General features: G+C 46.0%; 1 protein-coding gene across 1 annotated transcript; it reads right to left on the bottom strand.

Annotated features, from left to right (window-relative positions):
- Positions 1-1230: 1230 nt before the first annotated feature.
- Positions 1231-26743, bottom strand: nedd9 (neural precursor cell expressed, developmentally down-regulated 9). Its single transcript, XM_010873530.5, has 7 exons — positions 26483-26743; positions 14009-14410; positions 5857-5955; positions 5306-5461; positions 3142-4350; positions 2649-2738; positions 1231-2087 (listed from the first exon to the last, which is right to left on the bottom strand). The coding sequence occupies exons 1-7, from the start codon at positions 26492-26494 to the stop codon at positions 1521-1523; spliced, it is 2535 nt and encodes an 844-aa protein (XP_010871832.1). The 5' UTR covers positions 26495-26743; the 3' UTR covers positions 1231-1520.
- Positions 26744-27956: the final 1213 nt, after the last annotated feature.

Raw genomic sequence — 27956 nt, 5'->3', positions numbered from 1 at the left:
TAACGTCTTTTACACTGGTTGTAGGTTTTTATACAGTACCCAAGGCCAGTCAGGTAGTAGTTGTAGGTTTTTATACAGTACCCAAGACCAGTCTGGCAGTAGTTGTAGGTTTTTATACAGTACCCAAGACCAGTCTGGCAGTAGTTGTAGGTTTTTATACAGTACCCAAGACCAGTCTGGCAGTAGTTGTAGGTTTTTATACAGTACCCAAGACCAGTCTGGCAGTAGTTGTAGGTTTTTATACAGTACCCAAGACCAGTCTGGCAGTAGTTGTAGGTTTTTATACAGTACCCAAGACCAGTCTGGCTGTAGTTGTAGGTTTTTATACAGTACCCAAGACCAGTCTGGCAGTAGTTGTAGGTTTTTATACAGTACCCAAGACCAATCTGGCAGTAGTTGTAGGTTTTTATACAGTACCCAAGACCAACCTGGCAGTAGTTGTAGGTTTTTATACAGTACCCAAGACCAATCTGGCAGTAGTTGTAGGTTTTTATACAGTACCCAAGACCAATCTGGCAGTAGTTGTAGGTTTTTATACAGTACCCAAGACCAATCTGGCAGTAGTTGTAGGTTTTTATACAGTACCCAAGACCAATCTGGCAGTAGTTGTAGGTTTTTATACAGTACCCAAAACTAGACTGGAAATAGTTGTAGGTTTCCATTCAGTACCTAAGACCAGTCTTTGAGTCCATTTTACAAGGGTGAAATGCAGGTTTTATTAAATAGAATGTTTTTTTTTCACCATAGGTCAGACATGATGTGCTGATGGGATTATCATCCTGCTGTGATAATACCGTGTTTGATTTTACCACATACTGTAAGATGAATAACAAGGCTTTGGTTGTGCAGTTACATATTTGCTGCCTATACTGTGTACCAGGAAGACATATGGTCTCTACTTAATGCTACCTCTTCACATTAGTTTAAAGCTGGTTTGGTGAATCCACCTGTTGTGTGTGTGTGTGTGTGTGTGTAAAGACAGGTGAGCTTTAAGAGAGCTTTGTCATTTCATGGGTTGTGCACTGCAAACAAAGTGGCACCCACTAGTCTTCTAGCAGTTAAGAAACTTTATCAAAAGACACATTTATATGGTTAACCACAATCCTTTACTTTGTCCATGAGAGCCCTACCCCCTTCAACAAACTTTTAAACAAAGCACTACTTTCATTTCCAGCAGTAGGGTGCTTCAATATTCTACAGGTGAAAATGAAAAAAACAAAACAACGGACATGTCATCATAAGGTGCTTTATAATATATGAAACGGAATGTTACGAAAAAGTCTGAGTTACCCTAAAAAGCCACTGATATCACATCTATATATTCATATCATACTTAATTATATAAAACAATCTACACAAAAATAGAGCCGAGTATTTACAGGACAGAAAAAATACGTACTATTTACAACAGCCAAACCCCCCCCCCAACTCTTCGGATCAACAATGAGCAATTTACATATAGATATATACGGTATATACAGACACGGTGAAACACACGGGAGCAGAAAACAATGCCAACATCACAACGCGGCCATCTGAAGCAGCTGTTCTTTGAACTGCTGAGCTTGGTGTGAGAGGTCAGTGACTCTGTCCACCATGTCTTGCACAGCAGCAGTGTTGGGGTAGTGCAGCGCGGCCGTCTTGGTAGCGCCCACCACAGTTTTCAGCAGGTCGCACAGCACGTTGCTCGAATTCATCACCCGGTTCGCCACTTCGGGGGTTGCCGCTTGCCTGGACAGGGTGTCCCCGATAAACACCAGTTTATGGGCGCTGAGGATGACGAACTTGCTGTGCGCCACGAAGATCCGCGGCGGCTGGCCGGCACCCACGCAGCCGAAGAATGCGTCCACGGCGTTGAGCAGCGTGATGAAGTGCTGCTGACACTGCTCGCCGTAGAAGCCCAGCAGCTGGCGGTCCCGCCCGCAAATCTTGACCCCGCCTCCTGCCAACGAGGGGGAGGGAGAGGAGGAAGTGTCTGAGGGGGAGGAGGAGGGGCCTGTTGTCGGGTGCTGGTGGGAGATCCACTGTGTGATGTCGTTCTCCACTGGTTGGTTTACCTCCTGTTCCAACTGCTTGAACTGGTTGATCTGAGAGGGTTATCAGAGAAAAAGCAGATATTTTTTGTTTTTTGTTTAATGTAAATACAACCCACCATGTCTATTCGGTCAAATTAGTCACATTCATTTCCAAACATGTCCATAGAGAGCCTATTATAATTGGTGCAGGATTACAGGAGTTGAAAGGTTACTCTCCTTTTCTGTGTGTGTGAGGTGCCATCTGCCTGGTGGGCTGCGCTGCTCTCTGTTCTCCTGTCTCTGTTCTATTCTAGGCCCTGTCTCTGGCCCATGCTAGAAAGGTCACCCACTGCGAGCGTTTAACTAAATATTGTTGTAAGAGTTTCAGAAAATAAAACAACACTCCTTAAGAGTGGTTACATTTCTCCAAACACATCTCACAGTTAAAAAAACAACAACAATGTGATGCCGCAGTTATTTTAAAAAATCTATTTTTTCAGCGCACAAATACTTCTGCAGTGCACACCTTTTAGCGCACATTAAAATACTTTAAATGTAGCCGATGGAAAATAATACCATTACATCAATATGACCAAAGTATGGCATCCCAGTCTGTCTGAGACAAGCTTTTACCTGTTCTTGTCCCAGTTGAACCTTGCTCTGCTTGATTATGTTCTCTTTCTCAAGAAGCTCCTTCTGCTGCCGCTCAAAGTCCTCTTTGCCCTATTGAGGAAGGAAAGTGTGAGAAAAAAACCAACCAGGGCAGCCAATACAACAACAGAAGGTATACTATATACTGCATTTAGTCATTCAGAAGGTATCTCAATAAAACTTTATGAAAATATATAACCCAAAGAGCAGGCTTTACATAGAGTTTTAAGACACCTAGACTACATATCCTGAACACCAGCGATTGGGTCAACACACCTTAAGAAGCTGTATCGCAATGTTGGATTTTCCATATCTAAGCTCTCATGCAGACATCAGGGACTAGAAGTAAAATGTAACTAGCTATCTTTTGTATTACCTTAAGTGCCCTGACCATTAGTCGACGTGGATAAAAGCACCAGTCACATTAACAAAACGTAAACATGTGCTAGGTCAGGAGAGTAAGAGTCAAACATACCTGCAGGTGAACATAGTCATAGTCCTCCATCCAGCTCTTCACACATTTTTCACTATTGTTCAAGTTGCCCTTCTCTTGGCCAGCGGGAACCGGGAAGGGCTTGGTGTGGCCCCCATAGCTGTCGCTGTTGTCTGAGGACGGGGAGGTTAGGGGGTGAACCACAGCCTCCTCTGGCATTCCACCCCTGGTGTAGGAGGGCCCGTCCATGGCGGCCGAACGTCTGAACAGCAGCTCTGCGTTTCCCCCCACCGAGGAGGCCAGCTGCTTGACGTCGTCAGGCACCGTCCGGGACACCATGACGAAGCGATCCAGGTCGTCGCTTTTCATCTGGTGCTTGGCTCCGCTGGAGGTGGCCAGGGCACTGATTGCCCAGCCGCAGTTTTCCAGGCTCTGGAAGGTCTGCAAGATGATTTGCTGGGAATCCTCCAGCCTTCCCAGTTGCCTCCTTAGCTTACTATGCAGGCTGGGGTCCGACAGGGCGGTGGCGTTGGCCGCCGCGCCCCTGCCGAACACCACAAAGTCAGCCAGGGCTGCCCGCACCCTGTCCAGTACGGTGCGCACCTCGTTGGCGTGGCGCTCCATGAAGGGAAAAGTCCTCCAGTGGCTGGAGGAGGCCAGGCTCTGGAGGGCCCCCACCGAGGCCTCAACGCCCTGCTGCAGGCGGCACAGCCTCTGGACCGCCTGGTCCACATCCAGTGCCAGACGGCCCTCGGCGCTGGACACCGTGGACGTGGAGGAGGTGGACATGGAGCTGCGCGTGGAGCCCGTGCTGGAGAAGGACAGGCGGTTCACCCCGTCCGTCACGTCGCCCAGGGCGCGGCCTTCCTGCTGCGGGATGTCGTACACCCCCTGCCCCTTGCATCTGTCCCTCTCTTGGGGGGTGGAGCGGTGATGGGAGGGGGCCTGCGGCATCCCCCTGGGGATGTCGTAAACGTCCCCCTGAGGTCCCGCCCCCGAAAGCTGGTGGGTGGGGGGCGGCACGTCGTAGACGCCTTCGTTTCCGTTGGCAGCAGGGCGCTGGAGGTGGTGGGGTCCGATTGGCTCGGAGCTGGGAGGAAAGTCATAGTTGGATTGGGAGGGTTTGGCGATGGTGGGCGGGGGTACGTCGTAGATGCCCTCCGGCTGTTTGTGTTGTTTCAGAGGCTGAGGGAAATCGTAGTTCCCCTCCTGGGGGGCTGGGGTGTTACGGCAAGGGGGCACGGAGTACACCTGGAGGACAAAACAGACATACCGTCAGATACCATCATGCTTAACAATAATACCAAATAACAAACAAATTTTGCACCACATTATTTCAGTTTGGAGGAACTGAAAGGAGTTTCAGTTTCTGTTGATACTATATTTGAAAACTTCCCTTCCCCATCAATCATTACAAGCCTGAATATGTATATATCCAGACCTTTAAAACAGCATCCTGACAGTGTGGAATATGGATTGTGACGTACATGGCAGGCTGCTTGAAAGCGGAGCTGAATAAATAAAACCGGTGGGTTGTAAGTGATTTCAGTCAGCCTTGAAATCCGCTCCTCACTGCAGGACAGGCCAACCCCAAACTGTAATTATGAGCGACGCAAATAACGGGTTCCTACATATTTTCATGGTATTGCAAACAAAAGTGATGGCCCTAAGCCTTGGCTGGGCCTGGTTTAAACACGGGTTCTAGGATGTAATGGAAGAAGGCCCAAACGGTGTCCCAAATTGACTAAATTGTTTTTTTCTCTGGGACACTGTACCAAATGGCCTCCTTTTCCCTACATAGTAAACTACCTTTGACCAGAGCCTGATAGGGTATATAGGCCGTGGCTTAAAGAAGTGCACTATTGTGTGTTATATTCCTTGACTTTCCTTGCTAGAGGGTTCACAGAGAAAGCGCCTCAGCGTATTTTGCTCATTGAACATCACTGGCAGGCAACGCTTTCATTCAGGAAACCACTAATTCCAGTCATAAATATGATAATACTACATATTATTCACTTATTACCAAGCAATTAAAATATACCAGGGCCTGTTTCAATAAACACATCATAACATTCTTCCGGACTAGAACGGCTACCACTTCCTTAGTGCAACTTGATTAGAATGTTGAAGGACCAGGCTATGGTCCATCAGTCTGGTCTATCTGTGTGGCTAGTGTTTCTGTGTGTAGTTAGGGTCTCATACACACCCCTTGAGTAGAAGGAGGGATATCATAAACCCCTTGTGACCGCGAGTCCATTTGAGTGGACGGAGGAATATCGTAGACTCCTCCTTGGGGCCGAGCATTCCCATGTGGTCCTGGATAGGGCGATCCCATCTTCTTCCCAGGGGGAATGTCATAAACCTGAAAGACATAGTCACATTCCCAAAAAAGATACCATTAATTACATGGCAGTATTAACCAACAAGGCAGTAAGGGAAATATATAGCCTGGTTTCAGGAATATACTGTACATATTGGTATTCTTAAACAATAAGGCTAAAAGAGAGGGATGGTATATCACCCACATACCAATGCTATTCTTAGGTATGAAACCTGGGTGCCGTTAGCGGTGGTACTTTGACTACAAATTATTCATTTAAAAAAAGTTTTAGCATAATTGCTATTTAAACAGTTTACAAACTAAAAATGTTTTGTCATATCAGTGGAATACAGACTCAGCCAATCAGCATGTTACATTTGAGCCTGTCAGTTTTATACCCCAGTCGATAGAGGGTGTAGTTTGGTGGAGATACGCACCCCTTGTGGTCTGATGGGAGGCACGTCATACAGATCCTGCTGGTTGTGCTGTCCAGGGCTGTAGGCATACGACTGTCCCACCCGTACTGGGGTCACCACCTGTCCACACCGGACGGAAACAAACAACACTGAGACACATGACAACTGGCCATTCCAAAGTCGTAAACGTGACAGGGCCCAAAGCACAGACAGCAGCCTCCCGTTCACCTCACGCGGGTGGTTGCCTCCGAGTGTCCCGTAGCTGGGTCGTCTTTGTTAGCGCACAACGCAGCGGAGCAACCATTTCTTATTCGAAACATTCAGGTGGTTGTGTCCATTTTCTTCCATGAGGTGAACTGGGCCCTAATATGGGTCCATCCCAAATGGCCCCCAATCCCTGTCATTAGCAGCGCACTGTATAGGCGCTAGTTCAGTTCTCCCCAAACATTCCCCCTGCCCGGCCTTAATTACATTTCAAGCCAAATCACCCCCGACAACAGAGACACCCCCCCACCTGTGCCTGTGTCAGGCCTATTTGTGGAGGGCGCTCTCCAAACCCAACCGCGTGATGAACAGACGCCAGGCAAGTGGGGACCAGTGAGGGGTTCGAAGGCCGGGAGGAAGGAGACAACCTTTGGCGACAGGGCTTGTGCCAGACCTGTCAACAGGAAGCTATCGGCTCTACTACAATGGGAGAATCCTACTTGGGATTCAGACGTGGAACCATTAAGCAGGGGACTGAACTGTCATGAGGTGGAGCCACTGGACACGAGAGACATCCCAGAACATGGATATCGCTTTGCTTCGAGAAAGGTAGACAAGAAGGAAAGAAACAGCCCAAAAATGAGAAAAAGGCGTAATGACAGCTTTTTCCCTCCCTTTCCATCATTTTCAGTAGTGGGTGACATTCCTCCACCAATCTTTCTCGTAACAGTTTGTCACCCTTTCCATCTCTCTTTCACCCTCTCACACCGCCCTGCCTTTTTCCTTATCCTTTACGTCCTGGGATGCCGAGCTCCAGACCACCTCACTGCATCAGACAGACAGAAGAATGAATGGAATGCTCTCGCTCCTGCTACCCGCTTCCTCTTTCTGCAACCCCCCCCCCCCCTCAAAAAACACCTCCACCACACAGGAACATACAGGGTTCACTGGCAGGCCTGGGGACAGAGTGACAAACTGAGCAAGCAAGAAAAAAGACAGAGAGACAGAATAAGACCGACAGGCAAAGACAACAAGATTGAGCAATATGGAGAAAATGAGAGTAGTTAGGAATGCCATTCAAGGCAGAGCCAGTGTTAAAACTGCTACAGAAGAACACCAACGGTTGAGACACATGTTTCTCATCAGGTCTGATCTCTGCGACCCCGTGTGTGATTTAAGGTGCTCATTGTTGGCATTCCTTTCCATACATAGATCATTCCCAAGGGCCTATAAGACCTCAGACCAAATGTTGACTCATTCCAGGTTTTCTGTGAGTCAACCGAGCTAGGTTTGAAATAAGCCAAGACTATTAGTGAGACTGGGAACAAATAGCACAAGAACAAATAGCCACGGTGCATTCTATTCTCCTCACGCAAGCATGTGGTATAGCTTTGTTTGAGTTGAAGCTTCAACAGGGCATTGTAGTGTATCACAGCACGCTAGCTAGCTACCCTTGAGAGAAAAAAAAAAAAAAATCCAGGAGTAAAAAGGTTCTTGTTTTCGCTGTGCGTCTTAACCCTCCATATGACGTCACTGTGTGGGCAAAACTGCAGAGAATGGACACTGGACACAAGGGGATCTTTGTTTGAGGTTCACCTCCCTCACACTCAGTCCAAGATGGCTCATACGGTCCCCATGAAAGCCAGACTGACAGGTAGGTGTCAGGGGCTGTGCTGCAGATATCTCCCCAGTGCATGAATGGAAAAGGGTGCCATTTAACACAAAGTTCCCATAAACGAGTCCTCTTAGCCACTACCAGACACACATGCTGCTTATTTACTTCCCATCCACACCCTCTGTATACCCAGCAGGGTTTGGTGTTGCGGTGGGCCTGGCTGGAGTACTTGGCACACCTAATAGCCGCTGGGTAAATATGGACCAGACTGGTTCCTTTAACGAGGTGGGCAGACAGAATGGGGTGGGGGGGGGGGCTGATGGGCGAGTGATGACATCATAAGGGACTAGCCCCCTAATCCCAAATGGCCCCCTTATTGCCGATTTAAGTGGACTCCATCATGGAGGAGTTTAGCTCTGAAAGACAGCTAGTTAGCGTGTGAATGTGTGTGGGAGAGTGTGTATGAAGGCAGTCAGTTGTGAGTATAGGTGCAGAATCTGTCACTAGGATGTTATAAGCTGACGCCAATTCATTGTTGCGCTCACACCCTAACAGCCCGTGTCAACTGCTTTATCTGGTGTGCCGGCGACAGCCAGGTCAGACCCACGGCGCCTCATTCAAACCGGAAAACCGACGTCCGAACCCGCGTGCCGTGATTCCGTCTGCCCGTTGTTTCCAGGCTTCTATTTGTCCCCTCCCTCTGTGTGAGTGTTGCTGTTGTGGACACGGTTAAGCCACACGTCTCTCAAATTACCCCCCCCCCCCAAACACACACACACACCTCTCATTTCCCATCTCTTGGTTAGCCTTTGTCAATGCAATACTGTTGTTTCAAGTCCGCGAGGGTGGGCAGAACCCACACAGGTAGCTACTCATGTAGGTACCAGGGAAATTCACCGCGCTGCTTCCCCGGCAGGCATTATTCATGAGGTGAAGGTATGGTGATCTGCATAATCATTTAAAGAACCTTTTAAACCGGCATGTTGGAGAGGTACAACGAAGGACTATGGCCGTCAGTCGTGGGACGCGTCGCGCTGGACGTGAACTTAATGCAGTTCCCGACAATTGTCTTTACGCTCGCAAACCTCCGAGGGAGGGGGGGGGGGGGCTCTGTCGTAAATGTGTCACACACTACCTGGGAAGGTGGCGTCTCGATCCGCTGATATCTGCGAGTTCAGCGTAATGTAAACAAGCCGCAAGAGTGCAGGAAAGTGTTGTTATTCTTCACAGCTGTAACGTCAAAATGTCGTCTTGGTGCACAAAGGGCTGCTGAATCAGGGCGCCAGTCGCAAATGGCACCCTTTTGCCTACACAGTGCACCACTTTTGACCCCTTCGCCACTGTTTAGGGATTAGGGTAGGATTTAGGATGCGTCGGTGTTATTATAGGTTATATCTTAGCTCCGATGTTCCCTTCCACTGCTTGAAGTCTCTGTGGCCTATTAACGCGGCAAACTAATTATCCCAGGTAATTATCTGGCCAATTCCACAAGGCCTTGATCAGCCGTCTCCATGACAACTATATGTGGCCAAAGCCAAGTAAAGAGCACTAGGAAGGGTGGGCATTAAGAGGACACAGACACACGCAAACACACACACACACACACACACACACAAACACACACACACAAACACACACACACACACACACACACACACACAAACACACACATACACACACATACACACACACACACACACACACACACACACACACACACACAGATTCCATCACTAATTAGGATAATCTTCTTTTCCTTCTGATCAAAGAACTTGTTAATCTCAAGACAGGCTGGGATTCAATGTGATACTAATAGGGGGAGTTTTAATGATGGGACAGACATATTCTGTTTCATTTTCAGGAATTTAAATTATTCATTACGATGGACTTCTTGACTTTTGAGGATGGGGGAAAAAAAGGGAGACAAATGTCCTAGCGGGTCCCTGCCAGCATACAGTTTAAATAGGTAAAATGGAAAATACCGGCAGACCTCCACTTTTCTTCCTCAGACTCCATCCTTCACGCTTCTTTCAGCTCTGAACCTTTCGGGACGTGAGGTCTCTCTCTGTGTCTGCTGGTTATGCAGAGCCAAATGCGTTTCGAATACCATTGGATTTATGACCTTGCCCTGGGTCAAATCACACAGGCCAGTGATTTGTCACCACGGAAACAAAGGACAGCAGACAGGTGTCTGAAGGACTGGAGCGCCACAGGAAGGAATAATTCATTCATCTGCTGCTGGGATGTCTTCCGCACATGATTAGGAGGAGAAAATGCATTGTGAACCTCAAACAGGCCCATTTATTAAAGCTTAACCCAGTTACCCCCAGCAGAAGAATCTTATCATCAAGGTAAATGATCCCCAGCCTAACTGTCAACTCAGTTACCCAAACAGTGACCTTCCTCAATCCTTTGTGATTTCTGGGAGTTTATTAACTAGGTTCCTTCAAGTTTCCGTTTACATATGCTATGACCTTGGATGTGAATAGCAGGATTATTCTGCTATTCAGAATTCTCTTTGTTATTATGGGTTAATTACAAAAAGGCAGGAAGTGCCCATATTAGGACTGGGCTTTGCCTTGTGTGGCAGGATGTAAGAAAGTGAAAGTAGCCCAGCATGGTGGGAGGAGATAAGTCTTGGCAAGGCCTTTGAACTCTGAACTGGCCCTGTCTTTCAGATCTGTGACTTCACTGTCTTACTCACACAGGGGGAATTACAGGTCTGGGACGTCAAAGAAAAAATGAGAACCAGAGAGAGAGAAAAAAGTAAAGAAAAAAGAGAGACACAGAAAGGCCAACAGGGAGAAAGAGAGAAAAAGAACCGGGGCCAGTGTCTGATGATAAACTGCCGTCTAACACCCGTGTGAGAGAGCCTGCTGGACGGGTGCTGCTGGCCTCCATGTGAGGGGCTCTTTGTGTGGCCGAGAGCCCCAGGGATGGCTCCCAGCTCAGGGCCGGCTTCAGGCCAGCCCCTGGGGCCTTGAATGGGGAAACTGTGGCCGGGGAGCTCTAGCACATCCTTCCCGAAGGGTCACACAAGGACAGGCAGGCAGGGCCGCAGCATCAGATGCCTGAGTGAGCTATCTAAAGCCAGTACCAAACCCCAATGTGCATTTATATACCAAAGCCCTACGCCGCATAAATAGAAAATAACCAGTCGCCAATCTGGAATTGCACAGCAGGGTTGGAACACTGGAGTCACACACACACACATTCATAAACACTTACACACGACACTGTGTCTTTAGTAGAATATGAAAAGGGATTATCAGTGTTGGTAGCTGCCTCTGTACCCATAATCATGTGTGTCTCGCTGTGTGTGTGTAATGTCTTTGTGTTTGACTGTGTGTGTGTGTGTGTGTGCGCCCACGCTTTGCAACCAGTCCCCTAGCCTCCTTTTAACCAGTTCAATGAGCCAGAACATCAAACCTGAGAAATAGGTAACCTTTCCAAAGAGCTGTGATAGTCAACAACAGGTCCGGGTGTCCTCTTTCTTCATCAACCTCGAACTCGTCCACCGCCCAAATCCTATTATTTTCCCAAAATAGTGGACCCCTTTTGACCTGCACTTATAACGCTCAGATCCAGAGTACTGCATTACACAAGGAATAGGGTGCCATTTGGACCCAAGCTGGAAAACCACTTAGACACCCAGAGCTTGGTAGAGAACAACATGTCTGTCTGTTTGGACTACAGTGGCATCTACTGCTGGCCTGGCAGTTACCCAGCTGAAACCTGCACTAGGGCTCTGCGTAACCCCATGAATCCAAATAGATTTTTTGGCATGATATCCCAAACACCATATATCGTACTAATCCATTATTCCCCCAGGTGTGGTTGTTTATAGAAGCTGGATGGTCCCTCTCCTCTTTAATCTTTAGGATGCGGTGTCCATGATTCCTCATAAAGAATTCAAGAGGAATCATGACCACAGGGCAGTTTTCCTCTTTGCCTCAGTCCATCTTAAATGAGCTCAGGCCCAGAGAAGGCGGCAGCATTTCTGGATCTTGTTTATATATGGTTTGTTCTTTGCATGGTAGAATTTTAACTTGCATTTGTGGATGCAGCGACATACTGTGTTCACAGACAGTTGTTTTTGGAAGTGTTCCTGAATTCATGCAGTGATGTCCACTACAGAATTCTGTCTGTTTTTAATGCAGTGATGCTTGAGGGCCCAAAGATCAAGCCATTCAATATTGGTTTTCGCTATTGTCCCTTGCATACAGATAATCTTTTAATGATATTATGTACCGTAGATGATGAGATCCCTGAAGTCTTTGGAATTTTACACTGAGAAAGGTTATTCTTAAATTGTTGCACTATTTGCCTGCGCAGTCTTTCACAGTAGTGAAACCCTCCTCATCTTTACTTCTGAAAGACATATTCTCTGGGATGCTCTTTTTATACCCAATCATGTTACTGACATGTGGCCAATAAACCGTAGTTGTGAAATGTTCCACCAGTTTTTTTTTGCAATCCACAACTTTTCTAGTCTTTTGGTGACAACATGTTGCTGGCACCAAATTCAAAATGGGCATGTATTTTTTCTAAAACAATAACATTTCTCAGTTTCAACATTTGATATGTTATCTTTGTACTATTTTCAATTACATATAGATATAATTGATTTGCACATCATTGCATTCTGTCTTTATTTGCATTTTACGCAGGGTCCCAACTTTTCCGGGAAACAGGGTTACGTTTTAAGAGATCAAATGTTGAACAACAAACAAAATATATCACCATAGAAATTGTTAATCATTGAAGCCTCTGAACAAGATTGAGATATTACTTTTGGGCAATAACTCCCAGCCCTAACCTGACATCTCTATCAGTGCAGGTGGAATTCAATGCCACACAAGGTGATTGTATAGCAGTCTGAAGGGACCGGGTCAAAAACAGTGCACTCCTAGGGTTATAGGGTGTCCGTTTTAGGCGCCCAATGTGTGGAGTTCTCAGTGCAGGTGGGAGTGATTGACAAGCCTTCCTATTTTGAGCCGGTCTCTCTGTTCTCTGGAGTCCCTCGGCTGCCTGGTGCCTGACTGGCTTATCTCAGCTCCGCTCCGTTCCTGCTAAGTGAATCACAGTTTCCTGAAGTGCGTCCCAAATTTCAAACCATGAGCCCTGATCAAAGAAGTGCACTGCATTATACAGGGATTAGGGGACCCTTTGGGACACACGGCTAAGCTCCCAGCGCCTGCTCCCTATTTACCCTACAAACACAGACCTTAGTTGGTTAATGTTTCTGCCAACCCAAGCCTTCCTGTTGAAAATACCCCCCGGATAGAAGAAATACCCCCATCTTATAATTATTTTCCCTTTCCTAAATGGGTGGAACAGACTGCCTTATCCAGGTAAGCTTTTAAATAAACAGGAGAATTTCACAGTTTTTTCATATTTTCTTTGTATTTTCTTATTTTTTATGTTCCGCCTCTTTCCACGGTCTTCATTCCCCTTCGGAAACTTCCTTGGAAACTAGCTCTTACCACAGAGAAACGTCTGTGACAGCTTGATATGTATTTACAGTTTAAGTTTTAATTGACATAGCGCATTACGGCAAGCTTATTACACTACGAAAATACACTGCTGTGGAGCTTTTATAACATCAAACAGACATGAATGCAGACGACTGGTGGACGCATTTGCACTGGGCTTAGTTGTTGTCTGGAACCAGGAGGTACAGAGAGATCTAAATACAGACAGCTGCTGCTGGACTCCACCAACCAACCAACAACCAACCAACAAACCCCTAAAAACACAGCTCTTTACTGTTTGCGTTTCCATGACTTGTGCCCCTGTTCAGAGCCTTTCTGTGGGTTCCTTAGCCCTGCACACATCTTGCCAACACACAAATAAGCCAAATGGTTGTCTCTCTCTCTCCCTGTGTGTGTGTGTGTGTAAAAATACTGCCCTTTTCTGTGGTGAACTGACATCTGGGCACACCCTGTTAACATTTCATTTCACATTGCAGGCCAGCAACACCACTGGCCCGTGACCATGTGTTCCAAAAGGCACACCATTCCCCATAAAGATGCCAGGTGCTCTGGTTGAAAGAAGTGCACTATGCCGAGGGCAGGGTGCCATTCGGAACTCGGCCTGTGTATTGACTCTTAAGGCTGGCCTGAGATGTGGCAGCGATGCCCTTCCAGGGCAGGACCAAAACAGCCCCTTGCTTTAACTGTTCAACTCTGTGCCTTCTAGCATGTCTGGACCGATGTCTACTAGTGTTTAAGGGGTTCTTCCAATCCCATTTTATCTCCCCACTGCGTTCTGTCAACTGAGGCCTCAATCTCTCTCCTTCTCCATCTGCGTCTCTTCTGTATTTCACTCTCTCCATCCCTCCAGGTGTCTTACCTTGCTTGGGGTGTGGTCTGCAGCCAGGACATTCCTCTGTGGTGGGACCTGGTACACATCCTGCCCTGGAGGCACCTGGTAGATGCCCTGCTGCCCTGGGCTGTGGAGGGAGGGGGGCACTTGGTACAGCCCCTGAGATCCCCCTGAGATCCCCTTCTGCTGATAGGCTGAGCCTGTAGGTGACGACTGGGCGGCCGGGGACTGGGCATCGAACATGGGACCAATCAGCAACTTAAGCCGGTTGCCAGGGGCGATGCCCTGCCGTCCGTGTAGTGAGCACAGCCACCACCCTTCCAGGCCTCCAGTGTTCTGCTCAATGACCGTCAGGATGTCCCCCTTGCGGAAGGCCAGCTCCTCCGGGGACTCAGGGAGGTTGTCGTACAATGCTTTGGCCATGAGGTTCTACGGAGAGATGAGAGAAACCGTTCAACATATGGCACATGGGTTCCCAACCTTTTCTCCCTAAGGGACCCTTTTTCACATTAAAGTACAATAATACACCACCTGCTTGGTTTTGTTTAACTGAAACGACTTAAGAAATGTTTTACCATGATTTACAAAAACCTAATCAGTATTACATTGCAACTTGTTAAAAAAATAAGTAAATTTTTTTATTAAGAAGTTCCTTTACCTAATATCGCCCAGCTCAAATGTGTATGATGTCTTCTAGTATTATGGCCTTATATCCACAGTGAGTACAATGGAAACATTTTTCAACTGTGCAATTTCCATTACAAACGTTATTAGCTTGCATGCTAAATGTCAGATTTGACTGATTTGAACTTGACAGGATTTGCCTTGTAGTGCTCAAGGGCCTAGTTACTCATGGTTACTCAACCGTTTGGTTTGTGTGTCGTGGTTAATGATAATGGTCCAAAACCACTGCCCTGGAGATCGCAACCCCCTACGGGAGGTTACTATTGTGTCTATATGGGACAGGCACTTACCCCAAATTGCCTCAGGAAAACACATCCATCTGAGCCAGCTGACACACAGAGCAAAACCAACAGACACACAATCCACTCTACAGGGCACTTCAGTTCTATCACAACATACAACCACAAAAAAAGGTAGTTTCTTATCATCGCAGTCGGGGATTGACCCCACAGAGGGACTGTCATGGTCGAGATAACTGTCTTTGAACCCAAAGACACCGCCTCGTAAACGAGAATCCTAATAAAACAGATACAAGTCGACTGGTTTTACTGTTCATGTTAGATCTAGTTTCTTGTGTGTTCAGTCACTCGCTACCATTTCAGAGAACACGGAGCTGGGTTGGGCCGCCCAGCCTCGACACAGAATTTGATACCGTACAAGACCATTCATTCATGGTAGGAACAAACAGCTCGTTCTGCAGAACAGTGAATAGCATACAAACACATGAACCCAGTTTTCAGGAAACACAGCTATTCCTGCATAGGCCTCTCAACTGAGAACGTAGCTTAACGCCCCTGTTTCAACACACACGCACTTGTTTTGTCTTTCACAGTCATTGCTCACTTTCTCAAGCAAAAAGTTATCGGACTACTCACTCTGTGGGAATTGGGATTCAGGAAGTCTTCCTCTCAGGCTGAATCTTGCCTGGCCATTCACTGACCGTTTCCAGACCGTTCCCTGAACGTATCCTGGTCTTTTTTCCCACCCGCTCTGATTCACAGGGTTCCCATGTGAACGTTCACTGGGCCGGTGGAATCGTTATCTCTCACTGAGCGCCTGGCTTCTCTAACCATTGTCTCAACACCATGTCAAAGCCACCCAAACTCACTCCACAGCGTCCTCACTGCACAATTACAGACCACAATCACCCCCCCCGCCCCACCCATACCTCCCCTAAATGCTTGCAGCTCCGCTTTTGCTTGACCCCAAAAGGTCACAGAGTGGCATTGGCCAATGGGAAAGGATCTGCTGGAATCTTTTCCTGTTCAGTAAACCTGCTGACGATAAATGGACCCGTCACAAACGTCATAGAAGGAGCAGAAATGCTGTTTATTTAGGGTATGAGATTCTGTGTTTGTTAATCAATTAGATACAGAATGAATATAGATGCCCGCCTACAACCACCCAACCTTATAATGTATGAAGGACTGGTTAACTGTTTGCCATGAAAGTTCTGAATACAAACTTGAGGTCAAGTCGCTAAAATAACAACAGACACAATAACAGCCTAATTATTTTCAGTCTGTCTATCTCTTGTCTAATTATACAGATTATTGCCATCATCTGCCAACACAAATGACTCGAAATTTCCTCATAGTGCAAACAACCAGACAGTAAGAGAGCTTTGCTCAGCTATGCTTTCTGAATGAACATAAGAGCAGGGAGAAGATTAAAATGCTCTAAACCCCAACACCCCCGAACCTATCTGCAGTGCTCTTTGCTGGCCCTGTCAACGGCTCAGCCTCACATACCAGAATATAATTACACTTATTCACACGTAAAGTCCATAATTGCGTAACTTCACACTGTACTAGCATTTCCTGCTAACTTCCTGCTATGCAAAGTTAGTTATCAGGGGTTAAAGATAACTGCTTCTTGTAATGACATTTGTTCATGCTAAGCACTTCAGCAGAATGTCGTAGTGTCAACCAAAATACCATTCCAGCTACTGTGAGCTAAATGTGCGTTGTGACTACTTCAGAAGTATGACAATAAACCAGTTGTCTTTAGTAAGCACATTTTTATCTGGGCGCCGGTGGCATGCAAATGACCTAACTAAGTCTCTCTGAGAGTATATACCAAGAGTTAAGGCAACCAAAAGGGCTGAAAGATCCATTAGCTGCCATATATTTCTTCTTTTGTTTGCATGTCTTTATACTGATCTGTAAGTGGAGCAGGTGTGATGGACTGTCAAGCACAGGCATACGAATCACCCGGGTATTAACAATGATTCGTTGGAACGAGTCGACTCAGTGGTTGCTGCTGACTGTTGGTTCTCTAGTAAACACATGTGTTTGTCATTTGTCAGCGGGCTAACAGGCTGGGAGGTCTGGGCTTTTACTCCAGCACGAGGACCAAGACAGGAAGTTCTCTTTTAACAAGCTGATAAGTAGCTTGTCGAGATGGGCATTCCACCAACTCTCACTGTCCAGGGATGCTGGCTTTCTGACCTTTCTCTAGTTCAGCCGCCGTAATGGCAGAACTGGGTTTCATGGTTGAATGGTAGAAATACACATCCACCTGGGATTCCCTTCCAAGTAATCAACAACAAACATTCTTCAGTGCGTTGACTGTGACATTGTCACACACGCACACAAAACAGTTGTGTGACTCCAGACACGTACACCAAGGGTTCTCAAAGCTCCCATCAGGGAACCCTCAGACACTCCAGTTATTTGATCTGTTCCAGAGCTAGCACACCTGAATCCGCTTGTCAACAAATCATCAGGGCCTTGAATAGGTGGATCAGGTAAGCTAGTTCAAAGAAACAAGAAAATGGTGAAATGTCTGGGGGCCTCCTGAGGGGGCGGGGGAGGGACTTATGACGGAAGACAAAGAAAATGTAGACACACAGGACCTAGTTGAAGATAGACCTCATGTCTCCCTTTCCTTGGCTGGCTAATTCTGGCTTGTGACATATATCCTCGGCCTCATGCTGTTGTCATTACAAAGTGTGGAATACAGCAGTGTTTAGCTGTCCGGATATACACTTGGAGACAGGAGCTGACACACACACACACACACACATACAAACACACACTCGGGTAGCCCCATTAATTCCCCTTAACCAAGACTTCCATCCACTCTGGAGTGTTTTACGACTAACACACTTCTATTTCAACAGCAGCATTTTTCACTGGTGTGTCTCGCCAAAGCACAAATAACAGTTGTCTCGTGAGTGTGTGTATGTGTGTGCGTGTGGAAACACATTCTAAGTTGCTGACCAATCTGAAAATAAAAAGCCCTTACGTAACGCTACAACGGAAAGGGACCCCACCTTCCTTCCCAGTCAGTAGGCTTTCAGGAAGGTCTTACTGGGCGGTTCTGGCTGAGCTGTTAGAGAACACATCAGCCTAATGAAGGTGGTTTAGGGTAAATGAGCCCACAGATATGACAAGCCAAAACTCCCCCTCTGCCTCATCCAGCTTCACCACCGCCGGACCACACTGTAGCACAGTGCTGTGTCCCATGGCAACAGGAGGGAGTAGCGCTTATAGCTGCATTTAAAGAGACAGACCAGAACTGCTGTCCAAACAACCCCCGCTCCCCAAAGTGTCTCAGACTGTGAGCACGTCACGCTGTTCCCACGAACGAACCCGTAGTCCGGGCTGGTTAGAATGCCTGCCCACTGTAACACGGCCCCGGGGGGGGGGGGGGGGGGGGGGGGACTGCACACGCCACTGGAATGGGTGAACCGGCACATCTCATTTGGCCTCATTTCATCACAGGTAAATATAGAAAATAATTACGGTAATGACGATAATGACTTTTAACGGCCTGCCTCCGATGAGTGTCGCCTGGTGCTGAAGTGGAGGCTGAGGGTGAAAGCCAGTTCACGGCTGATTCCCAGGCGGGACCCCAGCCCATATATAGCGCATTACTTTTGACCGGGGCGCATATGGCCGAGGTCAAATACGGATTTTTTTGGGGGGGGGGGACGCGATGCGAATCAATAGGCGGGATCTTGGTCAAACCGCCTGGGGGAGACGGCAGAAGGTTCTGAGAACGGGGTACGCAGTAATTCCTTCAGTTTCTTCATTCCTAACATCACGACCTCTCTGATTACTAAGGCCGTTTAAAATGTGCCCGGCGCGCTTGAAATAACCTAATTACACAGGGAGAACGGAGAAAACCTCACATCCTGAAACTGTCAGATGCCGTCCATGCCAGCGAGGCCTCAACCGCATCAGAACATTCTAAAGTAGCTACACAGCGGACAAGTCCGCGACGACCATCCAGCGTGCCATTACTGTCCCTTTTCATGAGACCACGGGTACACCAACTGTACAGCAGTAAATCAATACAACCTAGTTCCAGGCTGCAGCACATGCTTGTCACAGAGACAATCTATAAAAACTCACTGCAGGCTGAGGCTCACATCACCGTCAAATGAGGCAATAGTCAATTGCAATTATTCAGGCCCCAGTGCAGTTTCCACTAAACTAAAACTGTCACAACCGTAGGTAACGGTACTGAGACATCTATTGAGAGGCTGCTGGGTGCCCAGGGGAGCCCTCTTTGAGATCCTGTTAGAAAGCTGAAGTAAACCAGATTAATCAGACTGTGGTAGGACTATCAGACTATGGTTTTACACACCACACGTTCCGTCTCCAACGGAAACTCTTGCTCTACACACCATATATGTTCTGTATTTACAAATTCTAGTTCTATACACCATACATGCTCTGTATCTAAGGACTCCAGTTTGAGTGGCTGAACTCCGCCCACCAACATCCTTCATTCAACTCTGATTCACTCTGTTCCACCACACGAAGGTTCATGACCAACACTGATAGTGTTGTTGAAATCCACACCCCACCACCCCCGCGTATATGTCTGTCAATGACACCACGGCGAATGTAAATTCAACAGGATATGAGATGATATGTTGTGTCTAACTTCACCATGAGGCAAACCACACACCCTAAAGCCTAGATATTATTTGGACATGCAGACATGATGTGTCATGCTACCACCTAACTTAATTAAACTCTGCACCTTTACCAAAGAGGGTCCAGTTTCAGAACACACGGAGGTCTACTTGATTTCAGACTTAAATAAGATTATTTCACAAATATCAAAGGTCAAATGTAATGTTTATAGAACACTTCCGACTGGGTATCTGTTGTGACGGAACCCTTCTCACCGTATCAGAAAGTTCACCTCACTTTCACGACGTTTAACCAAGATAGCGGTAAAAGTTTAAATGAAAGCTATGGCAGGACAGAACGTCAACCGATGAAGCGACATGTAAAGACCTCCAATAATCCAAATCAACGGGGGGGGGGGGCAGTCTGACAGCAACATTAACATCTAAAGCCGGCCCTCAGTTTGGTAGTGATTTGTTTTATCGATACAGTTTGAGGTACCTTGATAAGAGAGAGGGGTCAGGATAAGAGAGAGGGGACGGGGGACGGGGACGACTGGGGGGTGACTGTATCCCTGTACAAAATTTACAATATGTCAATGCTATCTCTACAGAAACACGTTTCATGGCTTTACATAGAAACAGGCCTTTTCACAGCATCAGCATGATTTCACACCCCACAAAGAGATACCGCACGATAGGATTAACATCCCCCTGCTGTAGCATCTTCCATCCCGGAGCAGCTGGGCAATTCCCTCCACAAAGCACAACTCAACCAGAGAGAGATATATGCTGGAAGTTAAATCGGTGGCACAGTGCAAAACGTAGATGTTACACAGCTATTTACCCCCTGTCATGCTGACTCACCAAGACACAAACATCACAGTAGCTGCTTATACACATGGCAACGTGTTGTGAAAGCTGAGGCTTGGGGAATGCTTTCGCAGCTTGGGACATCTTGGCAGGAACCCCATGTTCCCAGCTGTCCAGATCTTTCTAGTTTGGCATCAGTATTGCGTCCAAAACGGCACCCTATTCCCATACTGCACTAACTATTATGCTGATCTAGAACCAGTGTTGTCATTAATACAGAGGGAGGGACCTGATCGTCATTCAGAACTGGGATCATAGGTCCTTAGTGATCTAAAGTGTTGCCCTATAGTTGGGTTAGGTGCCCTTTGGGACACATCACAGGACTGGCGGTCCAAACTCCACAGGGAGGATTTAAGTTGGCAGGGCTAGCCTACTTCTTAAAGGATATCCCTGCGAAATGCCTGGCATTCTTAAGGGAAGAGGCCAGGGAAGGGGGCGAAACGCATTTCCTCCCAAGGTTAAACATGGAAACGATTGGTCTTGCATTGTTGCTGATGTAAGGAAGGGAACTCTTGGGCGCCGTGGCCCACAATGCCGTCTGTCGGCTGGCTGTTTTGAAATGGTAATGCTCGGCCGGCCAACGATTCGAGGGCACAGCAGGGGGTGGGAACCATTGTCAATTCATAGCAGGGGTACGCTCTTCACGCTCACAGTGGCAATGTTGACGGGGGTTGGGAAAGAGCTGGAGAAACAAGAGGAAGAATCCTCAATTAGGTCCAACGAGGTGTAGGGCCACTGAGTGTGCACATATAGTTATATTTGCGTGCGTGTCTAACTATTTCACCGCCTTGAGAAAACTAAATAGTCGGTTGGGCGTAAGAACCATGAGATACATCGCTGCATGGCAAGGCGGCGTTAAGCAGATTACGGTGTGGCTCAATAGTAACGCAATCTGCTCCATGAATGAACCCTGTTCTTCTCCCAGAGAACACAGATGCCTGTGTGAAATGCTCTTTCTGCACAATCACACACACACACACACACACACACACACAAGTCTGTGAACTCTTGGTAAGCCCGCTGGCTGGGGGGAAACACTTGCACCCAATAATAGGAGTGCACCTTGAAACAATCAAGTGCATCTTCTGACTAACCTTCCACGCACATTCCTCTGGACAGTTTTTCTCATGGTGAGCTCCTTGACCCAACCACCCCACCCGCACCCCACCCAACCCCTGCACCCACACAGCCCCCACCCTTCTACATTCATTCCCTCAGCCTCCCCACTTCCAATATCTCTCATTTTCTTTCAGCGTTAGAAACCCCCTCTTCCACTTCTCAGCCACTCACTGAAACCTCTTCACTCTCCTCTACCTCCCTCTCTCTGTCTGGACCAGCGCCTCGAATCAGGGCCCCAAAAGAAAAGGCAGATAGAAAAAAAACAACACCCAGAAAAACGTGGTTCCCTTAAAATCGCTCTTTCGCTGTTGGCCTATGGGCTGTTTACATTGCAAGGGAATAAAATGCTACATAGACTTATATCAGTATTCATGACCATTTCCATGGCGTTTGAATTTACACAGGCATGTTTGAGAGGTACCACGCGGGATTGCGGCCTTCATTCGCGGGTGTGCACTCCACGCAAACCTGATGCAGTTCCAATACAAATGTCTTCACGCTCGCAAAACCCCTATCGAAAATGTGGCACACTCCACCTCGGAAGTTGGCACCTCGAGCTATCGAGATCTGCACGTCCACGCAACAAAATAATCTTGCGTCTCGAGTCTTCTTCGATATGTCTGGGAGAATGCAGTGTAATCTAAACTACCAGGGCCGTGATGGAAGACCACAGATGTGTTCTGTTAAGCCAGGATGTTGGATAGGGGAACTGGGTCTCCTTTTCTCTCGCCCTAGAAAATAAAACTTGTCGTAACACCCTTAAATGCTACTGGGCACCCCCCCCCACCACCCAATCTCTCACACACCTCCTCTCTCTGTGTCCTACACTGGCACTATCTGTCCCTGTCCCTCTGCGTCCTCTATCCTCCTGTTTCCAAGATGTGAATTGCTGAATCCTGATCACTCAAAGTCTCCCCTGAACGCAAAACCCACATACCCGCCTAAGAACCAAGCCTTTCCCATCACACCTGCTCACCTGTTTAAAAACATCTCTGATGCCACACGCGCAGGCTGGTGCTGGGCACGCCCACAAAGCTCTGTGACCGTCCAGTGGTGTTGTGCTGTTAGATCATGTGATCCAACCAGAGAAATATGTCTACTCGGACACACAGGATACCTTCCAAAATGGCACACTATTCCCTACACAGTGCACTAAGGGACCTGTTCAAAAGTAGTGCGCTATATAGGGTATATGGTGCCATTTGAGACACACCCATAACCCTTCCAAGAGGAATTTAATACTTAACATTTAACTTCGGAGCTATGAATAATTCACCTCCTAGTAAGAGGAAGAGCACAGAGGGAGTTGATCCAGGGGCCACAGGGGTTCCTGTAAGTATTTAAATGAATTGAAGTGGGTCACGTCAAAAGACAAAGGCTGCAAACTGTAAACCAAAGTGGCTGCAAAGAGAAGTGAGTCAAAACACTTATCAGTGCATCCCAAATGGCCCCCTGTGCCACACAATGCATTACCTTTGACCAGCGCCCTATGGATCCCGGCCGTAAACCAGCGCACTAGACAGAAGACACCCGTTTGGGACGGGTCGTGAAGTGTAACCGGAGGTCGGGACAATGACCGCCTGACCTAATCCGAGGCTGGCATGAGCCTGCCCTTCCCTTCCTCTGGGCTGTGGCGTACAGCAGATAGGTTATCACAGGCAGAACTGTCTGGCCGACTGCGCAGGGCCCTTTCAGACAGACGTGACAGAGTGGAGGGAGGAGTGGAACAGCCAGGTCTGCTGCGTCAGAGGGTACGTCAGGAAGCACAATAAGGATCTATGTCTGATAAGAAACTGTAGCCCTGACCTTCACCTGCTGTATTCATCACAACTCTCCCCACACGATGACCTGAACGCATCACTCTTGGTTTCTCATTCGCCTCAGCTGTTTCTCAACTAGTGGGTCGTGACCCAAATTTGGTACAAAGGGAGTTTCTAATGATAAAAAGGACATACCGCTGTCTAGATCTTGAGGAATAACACCAGTTTGACAAAATTCTATTATTTGCATTCTTTCTCCTACCATCACATTATTTTTTTATACAGAACTAAACATGTATATTAGCAATGCTATTTTGCAAATTTTGTGGTCAGTAACATAATTTTCTTTAAGAATGAGCAATATGGAATTATTGCTCAATGAAGGTGGGAATGTTCATCCTTCGTTTACTAATAATTTATGGTCAGCCTAGGATAAAGTAAATCACTACAAAATGGTAATGCAACAGCAACCTGGCTCAATTTGGGGCCTGAGGAAAAAACAGTTGATAAGATAGCAGACCTATTATGCTACATTCATACAAGCACATTCTGTATCTTAATTTGATCATCATGATCATTGATAATTTGATCATCATGAGCAGCGGGCTACAAAGCTTATTGTGGGGGAAAAAATGCATCTAAGGTATGTAAATTCAGCATGAAAATGTCAGACTTAAAAGTGTCCATTAACTGAGAACTCACATCATTGCTGCAGAGTTATTTTCCCGATATAAGACATTTAGTCAAATTTAGATATGCCATTTGAAGTCATGACAAAAAAACTCACACAACACACATGACGCCGCCATCACTAGGTCCTGAGGCCTAGAAAGCCTACAAGCTCCACACGCTCAGACGAATGAAATGGACTTCAGCCAAATAAGTGATTTACTACTAATCTAGATTTGGGTGCTTTTAACAATGATTAAGGCCAAGCCAAGTATTACATCAGTGGTAACTTTACCCCAGGTCACTGGCCCTTAACAGTACTGCTGAATCACCAGAAAACTACTTAATAGCTGCTTTGCATGAGAGAGCTATGAGTTCTGGCTTTCGCAACATGGGAAGATGACAATGGAGAAAGGAGAAAAAAATGAAGGAGTGAGATACCAATTGGATGGGAGCGTGTGGGTAGTTATTTTCAGTAGGCCTAATTAGAGTAGACTGAAGAATCCAAACAGCACAGTCAGTCTGTTCCATCACAATTTGCTGGCTCTCTTGCCAACTGCCCTACATTCCCCAGATAGTGTAAAGTAGACAAAAGCATTCCATTGAAGATGAGTTCCGAACCTCATACCATAGTAGGAAGTGGATCTGCCCATAAGCTCCAGTCAATGTCTTACATCACTGCAGATCCATCACACCCTGGATACAACCTGTTCCAGTCCCTCCCCTCTGGTAGGCACTACAGAGCACTGTACGCCAAAACGAACAGACACAGGAACAGTTTCTACCCACAGGCCATCACTCTGATGTACAGTCAACTTCAGACACTTGGTGACAGGCACAATCCCTGTAGAACAACCCAGTAACTCTGACCCTAACATCCACTTGTCTACTACTTATTTTTTTGTCATCCTGTAATTCAGTTCTGTTCATACTGTATATATACTGTATATATCTTATCCACCTACCATGTACATTACACCTGCACAAAAATGACTTATTTATTAATTCCAGCATTGTTTGCACTCTGATATATATAGATTACATCCACTGTCATTGTGTAAATAATAATACATGTACAAAAATATTTTTTTTCCAGCACCCTTTATACCTTGCTCATTGCAGTATTGTCTTATCAGTCTTACTATTTTATTGTTTTTGTTTCTTTATGTATATTTATGTGTACTGTATATTGCATTTGGTGACTCCTGTTGGGTGTCCTTTGTTTAAGTTTTCCTATGAGTAAGCACATCATGAGCCTGTATAATCCAGAGTCAAATTCCTTGTGTGTGTACACATACCTGGTGAATAAAGCTGATTCTGATTCTGATTACTGAGTGTGTTAATGGTAGATGAAAGGGCTATAGCAGGAAATGTTGAGAGAGTTGGGAGAGAGACAGTCCCTTGCCTCAGAGGCAGGGTTTTATGCTGATGCTGACACACATGCTCAGTTACTTCTTAGATCTCATAAAAATTGAGGTATAATTTACAAATGCAATCTAAACAGCTTTTTCAAAACGCCTGACTTTGCAAAGTGGAGGCAATTACGAATTACAAGTTGTTCGCATGTTACAACAAGCCATTTTTGTGTACAAGGCATAATGGATATGTCATTGCCACGACCCTCAGAGCAGAAAGGGTATAATAAACTTTACAGAAAGTCTCGTTTGTTCGGTAGTCCTCCAGTGTAAAGGAAAATGATTGCCTGGCCTATGCAAAACTACAGTCACGGTTGAATGTGCAGAAATGGTTTAATATAAGGTCAGAACTCGGACAAAATGAATGTACCAGTGTATCCTAATACGTGCTAACCTTAATCGATACAATAATGCATTAACCTTGAAGGTACAAAAGCGTTCACTGTCAACGCACGGTCGAATATTTCGTTACAAATCATTACCCACCCTCCTTTTGGACCTGTGGGCAAAGGAGAAAGACGTATTGGGCAAAGAGAGATCTTACGTAAGCAGCTATTCAGCTGTGCCCGGAATCCGAGCATCATTTTACAAGTTCTAGTGGATTAACACACTATGCCCCACTTTCGAAAAGCGCTTCGCTTGTAACGCACGAAGAAAGTAACCGGTGCTACGTTTCTTCCCAATTAAGTACACAAGTTTCTTATGTATGATTGGTGCAGACCAAATAACAAACCTAGAGGTGACCAAACAGCATCGCCTCACCGCTTGTTGACAGCCCAAGGCTGCCTATTGTAACATTGTTACAACATAGCTTCAAACTGTTCATATACAGTGTAAAACAGTTACAACAAATCCATAATTTCAACGTTCTGCTCTCTCTCTCTCTCCATCTCTCTCGTAATAAAAGTATGACTCGATGACTGTCATTGCACAGACCTAGGAAACATTTGTAGTGAAAACTGAGATTTTTCAATAGTCTAAAACATCACAAAATATTATTGTTTTGTCGCTTGCTCAAAAATAACTATACACATCCATAATAGGCTCAGAGGATTCCTCGAAAACAGACTGAATATCCGGAATATAGCCTATTGTATTGAGGACCGTCACTTACTTTGTACTTCATTTTGATCGCCTGCGCCTTGTCTTATCTGACTCCGGGAAAGTGTTAAAATATCCGCTGATTGCGTCAATGAGAACACATCTGAATGTATCAACGAAACGTTTTCTTAGAAGTCAAAGCGCCATGAACATTTGGTAAATGGTAAACACAACAAAATGCGAATGTTCCCTTCAATAATTTTCAACTAGTCCACGTTTCACTGATGTTCTTCAATATATTTTTGCCTCTCCGATGTATGAGAATGCGTTTACTAGACGACTGCCTCCTAGCTCATTTACATAATGAGCTTCTCATTGGTCATATCGATCACCGTACCCTCCCTCCAAGTGGCGGAGATGGTGACGTCAGATTATAAATGGCCTGCTTAGATTTCACTTTCCATGTTTACTAACTAAAGTAAATGAACCCATTTATATAATGTATCGTCAAACAAGGATATTACATTAAATTGCATGTTGCAATGTACAGAAGCTGATGCAACCTATGTCTTTCATACCCCAGCTAGGTCGAGATTAATCTCAGAATGCCTGCAGTAGACTTTCCTGAAACTGGCAAGTGAATTATATGTAATACTCTATCTTGAGGTTTAAACTTATGGAACCTAATTCAGAATTCAAAACGCACACAAACATACAAATTACAATCAGGTGGTTATAACAAAACGAGACAGCTATTGAAAAAAAATCCACTTCTAAAACTATCCTTTCAAGATATAGCAACATATGTTGTATAAAAAGCAACATAATCACTGCCATCCTATCATCCATGACAATTAAGCTGTGTCATACAGGTCATTATCAACTCAAAGTGGAATTATGTTAATGGTTTATACCAGAGCATTTTATGCAAATCGTGCTTCTGCAGCAACTTCCAACTTCCAGGCCGTCTGCTCTACACAACCTAGTGGTTGTGGTTATAGAAGATTTCAGACACAGGAGACCATAAAGTAGGCCTACTATGTTTGATTCGTGGGACAACTTCATCAACTATGCACTGCTAAATCCTACCCAAGGGCTTAAAACTGTGAAACCAATAACAATTAAGCTTATTTATGCGTGGATGTGGTGAAGATGGTAAAGACAGTATTATGAAGCGGATGTGAGATATTATTGCATGATGCCATGTACAGAAGTGTAAGCCTTTTAAATTGCACAGGAGGTAATATTGTGCAAGTAAAACATGAGTGGAGTGGGCGAAAAATATGCCTGAGTTTCAACATAGCAAAATGACAAAATTCAGTCAGTGTTATTTGTTGTTACAAGTTCTTTTCTCATCATCTAGACCTGTAGGCTGTGAATATTTTAGGGACAGCACAAGATCTTGGCAAAGTTTCAACAAATCGACCAGGTACGCTCCCATCCAGCTTGCATTTACAGGTGATGTCAGATTACAAATTACCTGCTAAGATTTCAAAGACCCCTGTCAGGAACCCATTTATAAAATGTATCGTCTTATCAAAGAAGAC

The sequence above is a fragment of the Esox lucius genome, chromosome 10 (assembly GCF_011004845.1).
Source record: "Esox lucius isolate fEsoLuc1 chromosome 10, fEsoLuc1.pri, whole genome shotgun sequence".
Lineage (NCBI taxonomy): Eukaryota > Metazoa > Chordata > Actinopteri > Esociformes > Esocidae > Esox > Esox lucius.
The sequence above is the reverse complement of the archived record's forward strand: the minus strand, read 5'-3'. Positions and strand labels throughout refer to the sequence as shown.